General features: G+C 39.6%; 3 protein-coding genes across 3 annotated transcripts; 2 read left to right on the top strand and 1 right to left on the bottom strand.

Annotated features, from left to right (window-relative positions):
* The first annotated feature begins 7,565 nt into the window (after positions 1 to 7,565).
* Positions 7,566 to 10,005, top strand: LOC126786433 (26S proteasome regulatory subunit 4 homolog A-like). The gene is made up of 2 exons (XM_050512263.1): positions 7,566 to 7,793; positions 8,902 to 10,005. The coding sequence occupies exons 1-2, from the start codon at positions 7,566 to 7,568 to the stop codon at positions 10,003 to 10,005; spliced, it is 1,332 nt and encodes a 443-aa protein (XP_050368220.1).
* A 4,996-nt stretch (positions 10,006 to 15,001) lies between these two features.
* LOC126786436 (uncharacterized) lies at positions 15,002 to 16,429 on the top strand. The gene is made up of 2 exons (XM_050512267.1): positions 15,002 to 15,947; positions 16,031 to 16,429. Exons 1-2 carry the CDS (start codon positions 15,143 to 15,145, stop codon positions 16,393 to 16,395), a joined length of 1,170 nt encoding a protein of 389 aa, XP_050368224.1. The 5' UTR covers positions 15,002 to 15,142; the 3' UTR covers positions 16,396 to 16,429.
* Positions 16,430 to 17,480: 1,051 nt separating this feature from the next.
* Positions 17,481 to 20,527, bottom strand: LOC126786428 (zinc finger CCCH domain-containing protein 66-like). Its single transcript, XM_050512255.1, has 2 exons — positions 20,390 to 20,527; positions 17,481 to 20,026 (listed from the first exon to the last, which is right to left on the bottom strand). The coding sequence occupies exon 2, from the start codon at positions 19,997 to 19,999 to the stop codon at positions 17,912 to 17,914; it is 2,088 nt and encodes a 695-aa protein (XP_050368212.1). The 5' UTR covers positions 20,000 to 20,026; positions 20,390 to 20,527; the 3' UTR covers positions 17,481 to 17,911.
* Between the last annotated feature and the right edge of the window lie 858 nt (positions 20,528 to 21,385).

The following is a 21,385-nucleotide window of genomic DNA, read 5'->3' as shown; positions in this document are numbered from 1 at the left end:
AGAGAGCAAGGAGTGCAGCTTGATGAAGAAAAGAGTAATAGGGTGAACTACGGAGCAGTAATTCACTATATTAACATTGGCGTCGTTTGTGGGAATCGCTATAAAAAAGTCTTGTCGCTCACCACGTAGATTTTCAATGTTTATTGCCATCATCCCACAGGGACTTGCGGAGCACATTAAAGACCAAAAATCTTGTTGCGGCGTAGTTGGAAGCAGCATGTCCACAATCAAAGATAAGTTTAAAAAACTAATTTAAAGTTTGATTGCTTTGGTTGCGGCGGCGTAAGGACCCACCATGATTTAACGAGTTGGCATTGATCGGTCACTTGAATGCTTGTGCTCTTATATTGATTAGTATGTGATGTTCTTCATGCATAAAAGTCCAAGGCAACGTGCACTCCGCCATGCAAAAAACAAAAGACCGTGCAACACCACAAAGCTTCCACTGCGGCGCAACGAAACCAAGCTAAGCTTGAATCAATTAACTTTGTTGCGCCAAGGCATGTCAAGCTCCCCACAATGCTAGCAAAGCACCACGAAAAACTGTCCAACACCACCACTACGCCAACATCAAGGCCGATGTACTTGGCTATGACCCAACACCCAAGTTCAGCGCCACTGCGCCGCAACACACTCACGGATTCTCTGCCACCCCACCACACTGCACCACAAACATTGGTCCGGCACCAAAAGCCCCGCTCCGCAGTTCTAAGCCAAAAAAAAACCAACAAGCGCGCGTAGCAAGCCAATACACCAACGCCCATGTGTGCACAACCCTCCTACGGTGCATGATCTCCCATAGCGCACGACCCTCTCACGGTACAAGACTTCCCGCGGCGCATGCCTTCTTGCGGTAAAAGGCCTCCGCAGTAGCCCTCTTTGGACTTCCATGGTGCCCTCCGCATTAATCCTCTGCGGTGCCCTCAGAAGTAGCCCTCCGTAGTGACCTCTGTAGTAGCCGTCTGAGGTGACCACCGCAGTAGCCGTTTGCGGTCTACTGCGGTGACCTCCGTAGTAGCCGTCTGCGGTGACCTCCGCAGTAGTCCTCTGCGGTGACCTCCGTAATAGAGTTCTGCAGAACTCAACAACAAAGCCAAGCGTAACAATGGTAATGCGCCAAAAAAAAAGAGAGAGATCGTGAGGAGAATTGCGGCACGCACTTGGTATCAAAAATCTTGTCACGGCCTTGTCGTAGAGCTGCCGTGCTAGAATGAACAAAGGTCAGCAACTCTGCTTGGCAAGAGCAGCGTAATTAAGAATCGTTTTGCTAATCTCTTGGCTGCATGTTGAGCCGCATCAAGAGCTCCAAGCGTCAAACTTTCTCCGCAATCAAAAATAAGCAACTCAAACTCCAATTTAAAGTTTCAACGCCTTAGTTGTAGCGGTATAATCACAAAGCATGATTAACAGATGTATATATTGACTGGTCATTGGAACACTCAATGCTCTTATGCTTGACTAATCTCTTGTTGCTTTTATATTCTCATGCATGGAGGCCATTAGGCCAAGGTCAATGCGCAAAACCACCATGCAAAATCAAAATCAAAGCACCACCATATAACTTCTACTGCAGCGCACCAGAGCGTCACACGCAGTCGGATGTCAATTGACTTGGCCACCTGAAAGTCTGCTATTGACACCATCTAGCACTCCCGCAACATCGGCAACAACTACGGCGTAGCACAACCATTGCATCTCCGCACACCAGTTATTCTGCATGCATTCCTTTTCCAAGAAACACCACCATAAGCCACAATGCCACAATGATTCGCCAAGCTTCTATGTGGAGCGCGCTGCCGGCTCGTCACACCGCCGCAACGACGTCGCCCTACACATCTCCGGATGCGTAATCACTCCCCGCAGCAAATCCACCATAGCCATAAACACCCCGCAGCGGAGTTCTTACCCGCAGTCATGAACTCTCGCAACGCCGCTGCTGGGCTGAGTCGTGCACTGCGCCAAGCAAGGCACACCGCCCAAGTGCAAGTCATGCATCACGAGCGCAACTCGAGGGACCAACGTTTACCTTTTGTTCTGCTTCGGTGACACAATAACACCCAAATACAATCGCGTAATGTCGTCCAATGCAACAGAGTTTGTTGCGCTACGCCATAAAAAAGAATTCAACTGTGGCGTAGTAGCCTCCTATCAGTCACATCCCATAGTTAGAGGGACATAGCCTCATCCTTGTGCACACTTCTTCAACCCCGAGAGCTCCATCTTGTCAGAACAAAGAAACTCAAACCTCAACAATGCTGATACAGTGTCCATGTCCAGAATGCAAGGGCCTCCTAACGTAACAGCTCCGCGCAACGACCACGCATCATTGTTGTTTGTTCGCTCCGGCGCAATAGACCAACCCTGTATCGCAATCACCATAGTAGAGCACACCTCCGCAACACCAAAAGAAGGCACACAAAAAAAACAAGGCTTAACGAGCCGCATCGCCATGAGTTCACTGCAACCATAAATGCCCCGTAACGGAACGAACTCACCACAGAGGAATGGAATGTATCCCCCGCAGTGAGCTCCCCGCAACACAACACCACACTACACCACACTCAGCGCAACAGAGCTCCATAGCCAAAAAAATGTGTAGTGAGTTCTTTGCCACCGCAAGATCAACTGCGGGGACTACCACACCAATGCGTAGTAGCGCGCAATGCCAGAACACAATGCAAGATAAGTTCCTTCTCAAATCTAGAGCAGCTCAATCGTAGTCTTGATTATGAAACTGGTTTACAATCAACGTGGTGCCTCATTAAAAATATCTCTAGCATTCTATATATTGTCAAGCATGCCATACATTGTGATATTGTAAACTACAACATCGCTCATATACTTTGCTCAAATGTCACTACAGCAAATATATAAGATGCTAGTGATTACACGCATATTAACCACATTTATTTGTTTTGAGGTTCAGTCATTCCTACCAAGAGTCATGTTATTTTGGAAAAGATACTGATAGGAGCACTGTGCGATGTTCTTAAGTCTTAACATGTTTTTACCTCAATTTGTGCTTTGCTTAGCCCTTATTGTACTATTGAATCATTGAGTCATAGTAAGAGTCTTGGGCGTTATTAGATGCATTTTTGTGCTTACATGAGTTAAAAATGCATAATTGGTCTAGAGTCCTACTTTGAGTAGGAATCCTTGTAGGACTAGGAAACCTAGTTGGATTAAGAGTCTTCATCTTTCTACGTTTTGGTCGCATTGACGATATTTTGAGAGTTATTCTTGCACTAGGAATCCTTGTTAGGTTTCGAAACTAATTATCTCTTATGATTTTATTTTCTTATTTTCAGATTGGATTTAAGAGATAATACTAGAGGAAAACAATGAGAAGTCATGCACATGGAGTCCTATCATCAACAAGTCATGCAACAATTAAATAAAAGATGATCATTAAAGGCATAAAACATGACATGATTTAGGAAATAAAACATGGCATAATTTAGGACATAAAGCATGGCATGATTTAGGGAATAAAGCATGGCATGAAGTCGATCATGTAAATAGTAATTTAGGTTTTATTTCAGTAGTTAATAATCAATCTCAAACCCGCCATTATTTGTTAACACTAAAAGTTTAGAGTTCCCTTCAATTCCCCGGACTGAACGATCTCTGCTTATTCTATACTAACGATGATGTTTTACATGGTGTATTATAGACGTTTTAATTAACGCTCTATCAGATATCTCAACTACGAATTGGCGCATTACTTAGAGACACCCCTCTAGCGCCGAGCAAGCGTCATGCTTGGACAACTCCAACGTGATTTCGGGTACTTGTATGGAGCACAACTCAACTCCAAATCAGCATAAGATAAGTAAAATGTCATGTCGCTATACTCTTACAGAAAAAAGTTATTGCCATGTCTTAGCATGATTTCATTCCTCTATGAAGCATGCCTATAAAATATCGCACTTGATATACATGCCCGTATGACTTCTAAGCACTTCCTACAATATTTTGTAGAGTTAGTTAGAAAAAAAAAACACTTAAGCCATATCTTACATGCTTACACCATGATTTATTTGTCAAATCTTAGAGATACACAAGCATGTTCACAAAGTGCTAAACGTTACAAGAACAGTTACTACAACTACTTGCCACATATATGCTTAGAGAATGTGTGACACACACTTAATTATCAAACTTGATTGTGCTAATGAAACTAGGAAGTATTCAAACCATTGTTCAAGCGAACAATTAAATTCCTTATGCAGGTTGTTTTATTAGACAACAAAAAAATACGGCAATCTCAGACATCACGAAGTCCGAACTACTCTCCTCGCCAAAGAGCAAGAGACTTAGCCTTCATGAGCTCAAAGTTGTCCTACGCCCTCAGAGGCTCAGAGGAAGAACTACGCCCGCAATGACTCAAAGTCGTCATACGCCCTCAGAGGCTCACAGGACGCACTACGCTCGCAGTGGCTCAAAGTCGTCCTACGCCCACAGAGGACTCACTACACCCGTAGTGGCTCAAAGCCGTCATACGCCCTCAAAGGCTCAGAGGACGCGCTACGCTCCAGTGGGCTTAAAGACATCATACGCCCTTAGACAGAGGAAGCACTACGCCTGCATGACTCAAAGCCATCCTATGCCCTCAGAGGCTCAGCGAATGCACTACGCCCCAAAGAGCTCAAAGTCATCCTACGCCCACAGAGGCTCAGCGGACGCACTATGCCTGCAGTAGCTCAAAGCCGTCCTACGCCCTCAGAGGCTCTGAGGGCGTACGAAGCACTATGCCCCAGAGGGCTCAAATACGTCCTACTCCCTCAGAAGCTCAGAGGACGCGCTATGCCCCAGAGGGCTCAAAGCCGTCCTACGCCCTCAGAGGCTCAGATGATGCACTACGACCAGAGGGCTCAAAGCCGTCCTACGCATGCACATCACGCTCACATGACACACTATGCCCTCAGTGGCTCAAAGGCGTCCTACACGTTCAGATCAATGTGCTAAGACGGAGGCACTACGCTCAATGTCAGTGTCCAATAACGTCCTACGCGCTCAGATCACTATGCTAAGATGGACACATTACGCTCAATGTCAGCGTCCAAAGACGTCTACATGCATAGATCATCGCGCTCAGATGGACGCGCTACGCACAATGCCAAAGTTCAAAGCCATCCTACGCGTACTGCGCTCAAAGGCCACATCTGCCTTCATAGGCCAACGCCGACCTACGCGCATTTGCCCAAAAGAACGCATTTGCCCTCAGAGGCTCGTAGCCGACCTACATGCATTGTGGTAAGAGAGCAAAGAGCAAAGCTTGATGAAGAAAGGAGTAATGGGGTGAACTACGGCGCAATAATTCACTACATTAACATCAGTGGTTGATAGGAGTGCGACGTTCTTAACATGTTTTTACCTCCAGTTGTACTTTGGTTAGCTCTTATTGTTGTAGTATTGAGTCATTTAGTCGAGTTAAAAGTCTATGGTGGCGTTGGTTGCATTTTGGTGTTAAAACAGGTTGAAAACACAAAAATTATCGAGAGTCCTATTTAGAGTATGATTCCTTTTGTAACTAGGACATCTAGTTAAATTAGGAGTCTTCATTAATCGGCATTTCTATAATATTTGTGATATATTGAGAATCCTACTTGCATTAAGAATCCTTTTTAGACTAGGAAACATACCATTTGGGAAAATCCTACTTGAACTGAAATTCTTATTCCGTATCTTTCCTAATCGTACTTTCCTACTCCATAACTTACTTGTTTTTATTCTTGTCTTATATTATTTTCAGATTTTACATATGAGATTGTGTAGCTAGAATGAAGAAAAAAAAATAGAGGAAAATCAGAAAATGAGGAAAATAAAGAAAGAAGGAGACACATAAAAAGGAGAAAAAGAAAGAATTTATCAAAGAAGATTGCACCCACCAATGACAAAAATAAGTGAAAGAAATTGAAGAAAAAAAAAGGAAGAGAATAAAAAGAGATAATGCAAAAGAGAAATAATGAGACACCTAAAAAGGAGAAAAAGAATGAATATATCAAATGAGATTGCACCCACCAATGACAAAAATAAGTGAAAGAAATTGAGGAAAAAAAGTCCAAGCTATAATATTCAAGGAGTCAAAACTCTTCTATAAATAGCACATTATTCACAAAGAAAAACATCACTTCTTCTTAGCATTCAAGAGCCAAAACTCTACCAAAACACCACCATAAATTTCCCTCACAAATCAGCCAAGTCGTTCACCCCAAAACCATCACCATCTCCACCGAGTTTCATTTATTGCAGTCGTACTTCTAAAGTTTGTACAACGTGTGATTCTCACAACTCATTCCCATGGCTTCGTTTATTTGTGTTAATTTACAATTCTTTGTCTATGAAGATTGTAAGTTGTTGTTTATGTGGAAGTATTGGTTTTGTATTTGTTTTAGAATTTTCATATTATATTTGATATGTTTTTGAGACTATGCCGAATCTATGTTCTTATATTTATTAAAGTTTGTATTTCTATTGTTGTGTTCTACTCTTCTTTTACTTGCTCTTAGATAATTTTCAGATATGTGCATACAAATTTAGTGCTTGAATGCACTCTCTAAGATGGTATTTGAGTGTTATTTTAATCATCCATATTGACACAAATAGAATCATGCCCTAAGTAGGTTCAGTTTGTGTTAATTAAAGTGAGAAATTCTGTAAATTTACATGTACCCCATGGTGAGTGGCACCACCGTGAAGCATGTCTCCAACAAAGATTTGGTACTTAAATGTAATCTTATTTGATTTCTACCCTAAGTGTTGTTAAACTTGATTGCATGCAATATAGGTGAGACCCTAAGTCAACTTAAACGTCAATAGAAATTTTGCATGATTAGATGTTCCCCTAAGGCACTAATTGTATTGGTGTCTAAAAGTATGTAATCAGATGAATTAGAATGCATGATAGAACCAAACTTGTCATTGTGTGGTGCAGTGGTGAATTTGGTTTAGTTTTTTGATAAAGAAAAGTCGATCATGTAAATAGTAATTTATGTTTTATTTTAATAATTAATAATCAATCTTAAACCCCCAATTATTTGTTAACACTAAAAGATTAGAGTTCCCTTCAATTCCTCGGACTGAATGATCCATGTTTATTTTATGCTAACGATGACATTTTATAGGGTTAATTGTGTGACGCTCGCGCGTCCTATCAGTGGTTTGGCCGGAAAATTTAAAATTGCCAAAAAAAAACTAAAAAATGAGGAGAGAAAAGCTTATTAGATCTAGGAGTAGCAGTTTAGTAATTTTTGCGAAAATAGTAGTATTATGGACATTTCAGTATTAATTAATTAATTAGATTTGGGTCCATTCATTTTTGAGTTTGAACTTATGTTCTAATTTGTATAAGAAATAATAAAAGTAAATTTTTAATTAATTAAAATGTTGACTAGTACTACTAAGTAATTTTTTATGATATAATCCTCGTTTCTTTTCTTACTAGGTTTATGAATCCTTATTTGTCTGGTAATCATGCTTTCATCCATGTCTATAAATACGGAAATACCAACCTCATCAAATCATTGAGCGCACGTTTACAATTGAAACAACAGAACAGAATTATGGGTCAAGCTCAGAGTGGGAATCAACAGCCACAGGGTGACCAAAACCCTAATGGTGATAAGAAGGAGAAGAAGTACGAGCCGGCAGCTCCGCTGGCTCGAGTAGGTAAAAAACAGCGCAAGCAGAAAGGGCCTGAAGCTTCTAATCGGCTTCCATCGGTGAGGCCACTGACCAAATGTAAGCTCCGGTTATTGAAGCTTGAAAGAATCAAGGATTATCTTCTCATGGAGGAAGAGCAGAGGCGGACCTAGCAGTATGCAGACCCAGCTCCTGCTGGGCAAGAAAAATTGGGTCACGTTAAAAAAAAATTTCTGCTGGGGTAAAATCAGAAACCCACAACCCATTAGCCGTATATCAAAGTTGGTCGTGCCACGTTGTCTGCTCTCAGTCGTCTTTTTCTCTCCATTGTCCAACTCTCATGTCTCTGATACATATGCACTAATAGAAAGAGACCTTTTAGCCCTCTAAACGCAAGTCTTCTCTTTAACTTAATTAGAGATTTAGAATTAGAGTTTTCTTTGTGCATTTTTTTTCGTTTTTTTTTTAATTTTGGATATTGAGTTATTTTCACTTGTTTGATCTGAGATTGCATTTTATAATGAATCTCAATTTCCAAATCTCATCGCATATTAAATAATCTAAAATCTCAAACTTATGTAAATTTATGTTTTATATAATTTGAATTCCCAAATTCAATATGTGTTTTATATGTACTATGATGGGTGGTTTATTTATGAATTATAAATTGGGATATGGATACTGTATTTAATCATTTCGAGTCTATTTGAAGATATGTGATGAGATTACGTATTTTCATAGGTGTCAATTAATTTTTTTGACTTGCAATTCTTATATCTCTTTTGGAATCTTGATGAATATTATATGAGAGAGTGATATGTGGTTCACATCGAAAATCAATTGGTAATGGATGAAGTGATCCAAACTCTTATAAACCCACAGACTATGTCATAATTCTCAATGTGGGATGTATAATCTCAATACGCCCTGGCACGTGTGGCGAATTTTCAAACCATACACGTGAACAACATTTGGGTCACGTGGAGTGCGTGTGACCATTTGGGCTTCACATGTGAATATAGGTAACTCACTCTAATACCATGATAAAGTGATCTGAAGTTTATATTCAAAACCAATTGGCAATGAATGAAATGACTCAAACCCTTATAAACTTATAAACTAGGTCTCAATTCTCAATGTAAGATATATATTCTCAACATTATATACAAATTGTATTTTGACTTATATAGTTTTTTCATTTATTCTCCATGAGTTATTTTTCCGCTCACCTAGCTTTGAGAGACTAGATCCGCCACTGAGGAAGAGTTCGTATCCAACCAAGAGCAACTCAAACCAAAAGCAAGTGAAGAAGAAGAAGAAGACAGGTCCAAGGCCGTTGAAGCTCTCCGTGGCTCGCCTATGGACGTTGGCACTCTCGAAGAGCTCATCGAAGACAATCATGCAATTGTGTCGTCCTCATCGGGGAACCACTACATTGGGATCATGTCCTTTGTTGACAAGGACCAGCTAGAGCCTGGATGTGACGTTTTGCTCCACAACAAGCAACATTCCGTTGTAGGGCTTCTTCAAGATGAAGTTGATCCACTGGTGGCCGTGATGAAGGTCGAAAAGGCTCCGGTAGAGTCGTACGCCGACATTGGTGGGTTGGAGTCCCAAATACAAGAGATCAAAGAAGCTGTTGAGCTTCCTCTCACGCATCCGGAGCTATATGAAGACATTGGAATCAAGCCTCCAAAGGGAGTCATATTATATGGTGAACCTGGAACAGGCAAGACATTGCTTGCGAAAGCGGTGGCGAATTCAACATCAGCGACTTTCTTGAGAGTTGTTGGGAGTGAGTTGATTCAGAAGTACTCTGGAGACGGACAGAGGCTAGTGAGGGAAATCTTTAGGGTTGCTGATGAGCACTCACCCTCAATTGTGTTCATTGATGAAATTGATGCAGTTGGAACGAAAAGGTACGATGCACGTTCTGGCGGGGAGCGTGAGATTCAGAGAACTATGCTGGAGTTGCTGAACCAGCTAGATAGTTTTGATTCTAGAGGAGATGTGAAGGTGATTCTAGCAACTAATAAGATTGAGAATCTTGACCCGGCCTTGATTCGACCTGGGAGGATTGACAGGAAGATTTTGTTCCCACTTCCTGATATCCAAACTAGAAGAAGCATCTTTAACATTCACACGTCGAAGATGACTTTGGCCGACGATGTCAACTTGGAGGAGCTGGTGATGACCAAAGATGAGTACTCGGGGGCGGACATAAAGGCCATATGCTCTGAAGCTGGAATGCTTGCTTTGAGGGAGAGACGCATGAAGGTCACTCATGGTGATTTTAAGAAGGCAAAAGACAAAATCATGTACAAGAAGAAAGAAGGAATTCCCGAGGGCCTTTATTTGTGAGGAAACCTGACTGGCTAGTTGATTGATTGTAATACCTTTTAATTTGTTTTAATTGATTTGCTGTTCAAGGGAATATAAGTAATTTAGGTTAATTCAAAACCTTTTAATCATAACGTTTTCTTGCAACGTACATAAGCGTCTTCAACCTCTGTAATTCGTGTCAGGCCTTACAATCAACTTGAATTTTTGAACGATAACACGATAATTCAGACTAGAATCTAAAACTGATACGTGCGTCTTATAAGAGTTTTAAAAGCTTCGACCAAGGATAAATCGATGCCCTCGCATGCATGCATGCATAAGCGACCGGCACCCTTGGGCCTCACTAATTAACATGACTTTCAGATTTCAGACTTCAGAGTGTGCCGCGCAGCTGTTAGCAAGAAGAGGCCAGGAAGCGGGGAAACCTAATCTTAACTCTGTATTAGGTGCAAGACTCGTTGACGTCTATGAGTATAAATACCTGCGTATGTACGTAAGTGAAGAAAATTTTTCCGAAATCAGAGGCGGACGCAAAGCCTAGACTTTAACGTTAATGGATCCCTTCCCTTGCATCAACTCCGGCCTTGGGCTAAAGCCACTAAAGCAATAGTTTTGGGCCCTAATTTTAAGGGTCCCCTTAATCATATACACATAATTAAAAAAAACTGAGTCATAAAAAAAAGCTGTGACAGCGTTTTTTACGGTAAACGCTATGAAAAAAAAAAGGGTCGGACTTCAAAATATCAAAATAAAGAACGGGATTCCAAAATTTAGAGCGCCACTTCTCTCACCTTTGTAAAATCAAAACTATTTTTTAGGATCCCTTTAGTCTCCTAGATCTTTTCTCATCAGTCTTCGTTCTTCATCCAAGCATTCCTCTAGGTGAGTTCTCTTGCTTTTTCAAACTTTCTCTTATCTATCATCTAGCTTTCACAGTTTATACTCCCAATCTTAGTGTTAGAAACCTATGTCCTCTTTTGAGTCTTCTCTATCTCAGCGACGGTCTTTTTATCCATCCTCTCAATTTTAGTCTAATTTCAATTTCGTTAGATAATAAAAACTTTAAGAGTTGGGATATTTAATTTGGGTCTGGGTTATTAGAATGTGAAATTGGGGGTTAGGGTTTCTATTTATTAATTTTAATTTAGATCACTAGTAATTGTTGATAGTTTTTATCTATGTGAGATTGGAGAGAAATTGTCATGGTACCCAGTCTCGTTGCTGGATAGCCACGCCAAGTCCCCAAAACAAAAGGTTAGTGCGTGCTTGTCATAATTTAGGATCTAATTTTCTTTGCGGTATCAATTTAGATCTTGATTTAAGAAAGTAGATCTGAATTGGCTCATTTCATCAAGTATATAGCTTAGCTTGATTATGAATATGCTTTGCTGATTTATATATGTATACGAAGAAAATGGTGATTCTGTTTCAGTTATTGGAGTTTTAGAGCAACTACAAGAGGACCATTGGCTTGGGTGAAGATCAGACTGTGTCTTGGGTAATGTAATGTGTGTCGTAACTGTCATTTCTATATTTCTTGTATGTATCTAGTGCTGATTTTCTTTAGCACCAGTAGGAAAAAATTTAATAATCTTCTATGTGTGAGACCCCTCTAAGAATGTATTGATCTTTCAAGGATATCAGTAAGTCAATATCTTTTGACTTTGTGGACAAAAGATATTGACAATGTAAGTCAATACAAAACCTTATTGGTTGAGACAATGTATTACCTGAGCAATTTTGCAATATAATACAACAATTACTTGTATTTATATTTGTTGTTATATTACTTTTACTAACAGTTATGATGGAACTACATCTTACATTATGTAGAACAACAATTTGTAAGCACTTTGAAATGAGTAAAGATAGCAGTTATTACATGCTTGGATTGCGTACAAACTTTTGTTAACCATACTTGTTACTGTTGCATGTGCTAAGAGAAGCTTTTCGAAGTTAAAGTTGATCAAATCTTATCTTCGATCAACTATGTCTCAAGAAAGACTGAATGATTTTGCTATGTTATCGATTGAAAAAGAGTTAGCGGAAAAGCTTGAGTGTTCGTGCTTAATTGACACTTTTGCTTCCAAAAATGCAAGAATGCAATTTTTGAGTAAAAATGTAATGATATTTGTAATTTTTATATTTTTGTTTCAAACATCATAGCATTTTATTATTATTGAAAGTTTTATTGCTATGTTTTGTTGTTTCAAAAAATTTATTGTTTCAATTTTTTTTTTTGACAAGAGACCCCAATTTTTCTCGTCGCTTCGAGCCCCGGAAATCTCAGGGTCGGCCATGTCTTGCATGTTGGCTGTTGAGGGAATCTCTCTGTAGATAAATTCCCTAATATCGTGATCAATTCATATAAACATTCTTAAGGATAACAAAAGCTTACGTGGTCCGACATAAAATTGCAAAAAAATTCTAATAGAATAATTTGCAAGCATGCGTGCCGCAGCCTCATTTGGTGGCATGGGTTGTACTGTTGAAGAGTTAAATGCTATTAGGTCTAATAACCCTTGGTTTTGATCTCAACAGACTTTGGTTTTCTTGTTCCTTCATCAAAAAAGTTGCAACAATCCCCACTCTGGCCTTTTCTCATCACTGCCTTTCACTTCAAAAATAACATATTTGTTCTCTATAGGTATGTTTGTCTTCTAATTATTAGAAAAATACATCAAGAACCGTAAAAGTAAATATTAAAAATCTGAGAAAAATTCGGTCAAGTCTTTATCTCTGAGTCGGTGGTTACTCAACTACACGCTTATGAAATTTATGACTTGACGTATAGGCGAAACCATGACTTTCATTGTCTCTATATAGAATTGGTTATGCTTCCCAGTTTGATGTATATATCTAATCTCTTCCCACTGACTAATAATAAAAATGTAACAATATTTTAGCTTTTGAATCTTATTTTGTTATTTTTAGCCAAGAATAATTAATTTTTGGTCCACTTTTCTTCTATGAATTGCTTCTTTGTTCTTAGTTTCTGTGCCAATTTCTCATACTAGTAACATTTCATAATGTTACTGGCGGATAGTAGCTAACCAGACTGGATACTGCATGCTAATTAATTTTTTGGACTTCATTCTTGATTATGCGATATCATTATAACTAGAGATAGCCATGGTAACTGTAGTTGCACTTCATTCTCAACCCGATCTAATAGAAGAAAACACAATACTTTCATTACACAAGATCATTTCGATGATGTGTATGGAGGTTTTACCTCTTCTCCTCAAAAGATCCATGTATAGCTTGTGTTATCTTCTAATCTTTATATAATCATAACATGGTCATGTGGTATATACATCAATTTTTGAATAACAAAATACTAGTCACTCCTCAAACTATTACAAACTCGACAGTTTACTCCTTCAAGTTTCAATTTCGACTGATCACTCCTTATACTTTTCAAATTTGAACAATCTGGTTTTCCGTCATCTTTCTATCCAATTTGAGTGTTAAGTTTTTTTTAAACCGAAATTAGATGGACTTAACACCCAAATTTGATAGAAAGATGACGGAATGACCAGATTGCTCAAATTTGAAAAGTATAAGTGATTGGTCGAAATTGAAACTTAAAAAAATAAACAGTTGAGTTTGTAAAATTGTAAAGATTGACCGATATTTTATCCATTTTTAAAATATGCAAGCTGTAATAAAACTTTAGATATATGTCTTACATTACAATGGAAGATGTAATAGCCAGAACCAAAGAACGAGCATCGACCAACCCCAACTTTGAAATAGCAAAATATGGGAAGGTACAAGCCTACAAGCAACACAACGCCAAGCCTTACTGAGGGAGATTGTGATTTGTGATGGAATTGGGACCAAAACTAAGGTGGAGGAAGTTGACATCACAGCAAATGCCCGGTCGGGTTGAAGACTGAAATTGTATCCGGTCCGACCCAACACTGCTGTACATGTTTCCTGTGAGAGGGGATCGAGTTTGAAAACAAGCACAGAAAATAGATGAGGATCTTCAGCTGCAAATCCCCAAAAATAATTTCATCAACAAGGACTTCTCCCTCAAACCCCACATCATTGTCATTTTTCCAACCCAATAGTAATTTTGCGAACTTCTGAAATGGACCACGAGTCCACTGTTCATTTCTGATTTGTCCACTAGGTCTTTCACTCAGGTAACCTACAAGTAACACAAACTTCTCTTTCTACCCTTTTCTTGTTAAACTCTAACTCACATGTGGTTCGGATAGGTAGTGTTTTTAAAAAACGTTTAATTATTAGCTACAAATTTCGATTGGGAAATTAGAAGATTGAGAATGGTATTCATCTCGCATGTTTTAGTACGAAGTATTTTAGGATTTTTTTTTTTTGAGAAAATAAGAAGTATTTTAGGATGACGGCATACTAAAGAGATATATTTACATATGATTCACAAAATTTGAGATTTCCTCTTGCGATTTTGCGACTCAGCTGCTATTACTAGTTCCCAGCGGTTGCCTTCCTGACTGCAGATTATGAATCCAAGTGAGCATAGAGAAGTTTGCAACTTTGCATAGTAATTTAGGGGAAACGAATTTGTCACTCAATCATACCGTGTTCACCTCATGCCAACTTCACAAAAAAATATCAAGTACTATTTTCTCAACAAATTTATAACTATAATTATTATAAATGACACTTGTAATTTATTTGTGAGGTAAACATGAAATGATATAATTTAGGTGTTTGCCTATAGTTAAAAACAAAAGAAACATAGTAGTAGTCCAACTCCAACCCATGACATACCTCACCCTCCAATAATTTGAACTCAAAATCCCACAAATTTGGCTTTTTACCACGCGCATGGAAACATATTCTTGAACAAACCAACATGATCGTACTTTGTTGCCCCCATTTTCAAATCCAGTCCCGCCACTTTTCTTCAACTCTGTGTCTCCATCACTCTTCTTGCACTTTGCTAACTACAAAACAAATTTGAATCTCTCTATTTTCTTCTCAATCTCTGCCATTGCTTTTTTTTTCTTTTTTTCTTGTCTCTCAAACTATTTCTATTCACTTCTTTTTCCCAACTTGAAAGTTTTGCAGCAAACCCTCCCACTAACTCAACGACTCAAATTTTCACTACCTATCTTCCCACATAACAAAACCCTTTGCCAGTTATCGGTTCAACTTCGACATGAAGTTGATATCTTCTTCTCAATCATCTCCCTTTTCTTCTTTTTCTTCATGCTCATCATCCACCACCACTTCCAGCCCCTTCAATCGAACCAACTCAAAAGGTGCTACTAATGGATTTATAGCTGGCATTTTGCGCAGAATTCTCTGCTATGGTAGCTTGCCTACATACCCTTCTGATCATATCCCAGAAGAACCCAATTCTGTTGATCAGTCTCAATATGATCAACGATTCAAGTCGAAAGAGAAAGCAGAGGAAACAGAGTCCTCTGCCACTCCAAGCTTAGTGGCAAGGCTAATGGGGTTGGAGTCAATTCCAGATACCCCAAATTCATTATCTCGTAGCCGATCTATGAATTCTGTGGACCGGCTTTCAGGCAACCATGATCCAATTCAGGCACATGAGCGCCGACGAGTGAAGTCATTTAGAGAGATGCCAACGTTTATTGAAAATGAGGACTTTCTTGTTCTCAGCTTCGAGAACAGGAGTGAACGAAATCAAAGGAGATCGAAAGGGAGGAAATGTGATATAGGAAATGGAGAATTGAAGAAGAAGAAAGCAGGAAAGAGCATAAACAAGGAAAATGGGAAAGAAAAGAAGCAAGATCGAGAAGAGAAGAGCACAAGGGTTTTGAAAGATTTGAATGGGAGGGAAATGCTAAGGGGCAAATCTCATAAACCCAAGAGAGAGACCATCTGTGATGTGCTTAACAATGTAGAATCTGATTGTGCCTCGGAAGACTTGAGCCCAGTTTCTGTTCTTGATCATGGTCAGTTTGATGTTGATCATCAAGTTCCTACATCAGGTTTGTCCCCTCCATTACCTATGTAGTAATTATTCCCTTTCAATTATAAAATATGAGATTAACCTTTACATATTGTACACCAGAAGAAGAATCAGTCTCTTCATTCCCGAGAAGAAAAGACGACTGTTTAACTTGTGATGCAAGGAAAACAAAGAAAATTGAAGGCATAGGTCTTGGAACGAAGAAGAAAGAGTATCAAACTGCAGAGTACTTCGCGATTTTGGATGAAATTTGTTCTCTTACTGAAGCTGAACTGGTTGGATCAAACTGGAGCGTTAACAAAGGCATCTGGAATAATCATGAAGGTTCTGCAGGAATAGCTGCAGATTTTGAGTCACAAATTCTAGGCCAGCTAATAGAGGAGCTCGTAGATCAATTTGCTGATTTTCCTACTGAAAATCCAAAACCTGTAAGATTTACAGCCATTGTAAATTTTTTATTACTATAAATTAAAGCAACTAACATACTATTGTATCACTTCTTTTACTGTACTAACAAAGAACAAGTAGCGTAACTCAAAAGGGTTCGAATTCAAACTTGTGTTCTATGACTTTTTGCACTCTTTGTCATCAAAAGAATTTCAAGTTCAAAGTTCGAAGTTCAAACCATGTTCATGATTGAAAGTCATGATACAAGGCTAGTAGGTCTGTCATAAAAGGACTAGTTTCCCATTCTTTCCGTTCTAACTTTTATTCCTCTTTATACTATATATATGATTGTAAATTTCATACTTTTACATTCAAAACCGATAGCATTTGTAGACTTAACCTCTATAGTTTATTAGACTATTGTTAAAGGATGTTTTGACAACTAATAACCTAGCATACGCACCTGTTTCAACCTTTGGATGAACATGAAGACATGCTCGATCACCTTTTCCATAGAGCTTGGATTATTTTTCGACTGCTCATTTGCTTTTTATGGCTGTAGAAAACCTCATAGTGTATGCTCCTGCAGAAGCGCATGAAATACACGATACAGCGCACAATAAAAATACCCTAAATATGTGTTTTGAGTGGGCAGAACACAACTGAAGAGGTAGTGTTAGAGACTTATGCGCCAAGCAAGGCATCACTAGCTGAGTGGTTGGTGGTACTAAAACCACACTACTCTTTCTTCTCTAGTGCTGATGCCACTAACAAATACTTACCATAAAACATATAATACACCCAACTATAAAAGTAGACAATGACAGGAAAGTAGAGCAAGTAGGTCTACCATTTTCCTGTTGTGCTGAACAAATAATTTAACCCCAGTCGGCACGTACAAGGATGAAAATGCAATAGAGAACAGGCAAAAGTAACAAACTCTAGGTCTAACTGATTCAAAATAGAAATTGCAGATGATGACATTAAAGCGAGCAATCAAAATGACCTGACTTGCATTTAAGGAGAAATGAGCAAGTAGTCATACAAGACTTACTGGGTCTGTCATTTCCTGTTTGTGCTCAATCATATTCACTAATTGATTCAAAGACAAACTGATAGGCAACTCAGTAATTGAAATGAGCAAGAATACTTAAAAGACAGAAAATCTGAAAAATACATCTTTATTGAGTAGGAAAGCGTACAATAGAATCAACATGAGAACATACAGTTGGCCTAACTGATATGAACGTCATCAATTAATGATTAATGCATCAGTATCTGTGTAACAGATCAACATTCTCTAAATTAAATTTATAAATGTTATGATCTCATCAAATTGATGAAAGGTTATCAACTCTCGAGCATCTTTCTGGTTGACATTCCTATAGAAAGTTCAATGAAGATTACAAAATATAAAGAAATAGTAACAGCAGAACTTGCATTCTGCACGACTTATCCATTTTCTCCGTTGGGTTCTTTGCCCAATATTCCAGCTTCTTCGACCTAGATATGATGAATATTAATAAAAATTTAACAAATGGCAAAACATATAGTTAAACGTCAACCAAGAGCAATCCTGTGGGATTCGAATTTAGATTAAGCGACCATCTGCTCCTGCTCCAAGTACAACTGCTCCACCCAAGCAGGAAGTATCTCTGAATCTCCATTGTTGAGGTGACACTGCTGCTGCTGGTCTTCAAAACCAAGTGGTCCAGGTCTTGAAGGTGGTGGTGCATCCTTGACAAGGGTGTTTACCCAAGATACATCGGGCTCATCAACAGTTGAAAAGCTGGTTCCATTGTTTCGGTATCCAAAAGAAGCAGATTTCCTCAGCTTATTCAGTTCTTCCCCCTGGATACCCCAGTCTAATTTTCCACTAGGAGACCCCCAATTTGAAAGGTTAGAAGGTTTTGGAGATCCAGACTCCGCAGGTGAGGATAACCCATAGTTGTGGTTTGCTGCACTACGCTCAATGAAGCTCTGGCTCCGCTGCTTTGCAAATGCAGCTGACCTAGAACTCAAAACTGCAGCTGCACCGGGTGCATCAAAACCATGCAAAGGAGAACCCCTAACAGGAGACGAAGATGGACTGCCTGAGTAGCTTGAACGGAGTTGCATGTTCATGTTTTGGCGCATCTGGATACCAGTTGGAGACTGCAACTGGGATGCTGAGGTATCCCGTGAAAGCCCCTGTAACTGAGGCAACATTGTAGGATCCATTGATCCATAAGCATCTTCCAGGTTAGTAGGCCTTAGTCCTCCAACCCTATTCAATTCCCCAATTCGATTCCCAGAGGCGGAGAAAGCTGAAGGACTTGATAAGCCATTGTTCCAGTTGGAAGAGGGACTGGACAACTCCTCTATCAAGCGCTGCCTGCGGCGGTTATTTTCCAGGCTAAGGAACTCCATGTCTAACTCCATATCCCTAGCACTTAGAGTAGACTTCAACCTGCTACCTGGGAGCTGCAAAGTTGGGGGTGCAAGGTTTGGTTGATTCTGCCACATGTTTCCATTCATAGGCGAAGAAACACAGGTTGGAGTCATGGGTGGAGTTGAAACAGAAGGAATCATGATAGATGGTGAGTTGAGGGAAAGTGGACTCAATGATCCCATGTCCAGAGAAGCACCGGCAGAGAATGATCTGGGAGAAGGTACAGCTGAACCTGTTGAAGCATACAGGGGACGAAGCTCTTCGGTTTTGTGGGCAAAGAAACAGACCCTTCTTGTGCATCCAGTCTCATCCTTACAAAGACGAGTGCGGTACTGGGCAGGGTGAAGCCAACATTCAAAAATACCATGTGCATATTCACAAGCATCCCCTTGTCTGCAAGTTCCCTTTCTGAACTCTGGGCAAGGAACGCAGCTATAATGATATTTCCTGGGATCACGCCGCCTTGCATTTTCCCCTGGGTGGACAAATGGGCACTCTGTCCAATCATGTGAGTAAGCCCTTGAACAAGGCTTGACTTTGAAAGTATACATTCTAAACTCATCTGTGCTATAAATTCCGTTCTTTATGTCGGGAAGGGAAAGATCAATAGGATATTCTTTCCTTTCCGCCCCATCCTTTGAGGCACGAGGAGTCGTGATCTCTTGCTGATCTTCCCCTTCTGCTTCACCAGCCATCGGCCCTGAGAAATCAAAAGCTTCATCTAAATCGGATACACCCTTGAGCATAACTTCCAAAGGTTTTTTCCTCAAATTAAAGGTTGAACTATGAGCAGTTGCAATCAAGTCCCCAGCTTGGTTTCCGTTAACATCAATACAACTGGCATCCGCAGAAGCAGCAAGCAAGACCTTGACAACCTCAGCTGATGCACCAGAGCCGCCAGCAGCAGCACAATGAAGAGCAGTGGCTCTATCCGAACCGCACGCTCTATTCACATCAACCCGACAAGTTTGGAGGATATAATTCAACACATTCATGCTCCCAAACATGGCAGCAATCATAAGCGGCGTTCTCTCCTCAAACCCGATCTTCTTTGATCCAACACGCCTCCCATACCAATAACTCACCTCATCAACATCCCGACCATCTACCTCCACAGCACTTCTGAATCCATCCAGATCATCAGAGGCCGCAAGCTCCAGCAAAATCGAAAAGCTATACCTCAATCCTTCCTCTTTATCATGATCCATGGTCGAGTATGTGGAACAAGGCTTCCTCTTCGAACCGCTGCACATGGAAACCGGTCTTCAAAAGCTCTCTTTCTACAAAACCACACCACACAATCAATTCCACATCCCAAACAAACAAGATTTCAATTCGATTCCATAAACAAAGGCTTCAAGCCAAACGATTGCATAATACCTAATTAAAAACATAAACCAAAACCAAAATCCGTTCCAAACCCAACAAACAGAACCAAATAACAAACGCACCCTCTTATATCAAAATTCAATTCCACAGAAAACAAAACAATCCAAAAGAACTAAACTTTAAACTCCCAAACTAGATTAATCTGGATAAAGACACAAACTTTGACAAGATTAAAGAAAACCCAAGTAGAACCCAACCTTAAATCAGCGAATAACCCAACAAAAAAAAGGAAGTGAGAAGTTTCAGGGACATACCTTGGAACAAAGCAAATGGAGTTGGAGATGAAGAAGCACAAGTCAAGAGTGGGCTCTCAGAAGATCCCAAACAAGCCTTGTTTAACTAGCAGCCGGGCAAAACTGTAGCAAAGACAAAGACTTCACCTTCCTTTTTATTAATGTTAAAATTTTGGAGTCAAAAAGACGAGAGCTATATGAACAACACCTACCCAACCTCGTCGTCTTCGTCCCCCTAATTTCTTTTCTCTTTCTTATTATTTTCCTCCGAAAAATCCCCAAAAGTCGTTTTAAATTTTCGAGTGTGGGCCCCAGAGGTTTATAATATCAACCCCCCTTCGATTGAGGGTGCGCCACGCGTTGAGGATCCTCTGGAGCCGACCTCAGGAAAAGTGGGGGTGTTCTGATTCCTGATTTTTGACGCGTATGTTTGTCCTTGATGGATGACGTGGAGAGACTTGCACCGTCTGTGAGGCAACTCTTTTGATCATGATAAGTGTACAGGTGGGTCAGAATTTTGGAGATGACAGGCGAAGATAAGTGGAAATCTTTGTGTAGCCTCATCCATAATCTTACAACAATTCTAAGGCTTTATCTGTTCGTCTTGTGAAACAATTTATATTAAGGGGATTTTCGGACACTAGCAACGTTGGACTTTCAACTCGCATAGGTGATTAGACGTATAAATTCTGCAAAGGTTTAGCTGAATTAAAGTTTTTATTAGACGAGTTCAATATGTTTAATGATTGATTCAATATTAGTACTTATAATTGACTAATGATGAAGATCTATAATCATTTTGGCCAGAACAATTGAAGTTGAAAATCCTGAATATATTCAAGCAAATGATATTAATAAATTATGCGAGTAAGCTAATGTACTCAAAATGAACCTAAAACAATATGATGAATGATCATGAAAATTAGCGTTATCTAATAAAATTGTGCGAGAATATATAATTTAGTTTTGAATATTTAATGCTTAAATGACACCTTGAAAGAATCGACCAATGGACAA

Source organism: Argentina anserina, chromosome 3, assembly GCF_933775445.1.
Source record: "Argentina anserina chromosome 3, drPotAnse1.1, whole genome shotgun sequence".
In the NCBI taxonomy this organism is placed as follows: domain Eukaryota; kingdom Viridiplantae; phylum Streptophyta; class Magnoliopsida; order Rosales; family Rosaceae; genus Argentina; species Argentina anserina.
This window is presented reverse-complemented; position numbering and strand designations above follow the sequence as displayed.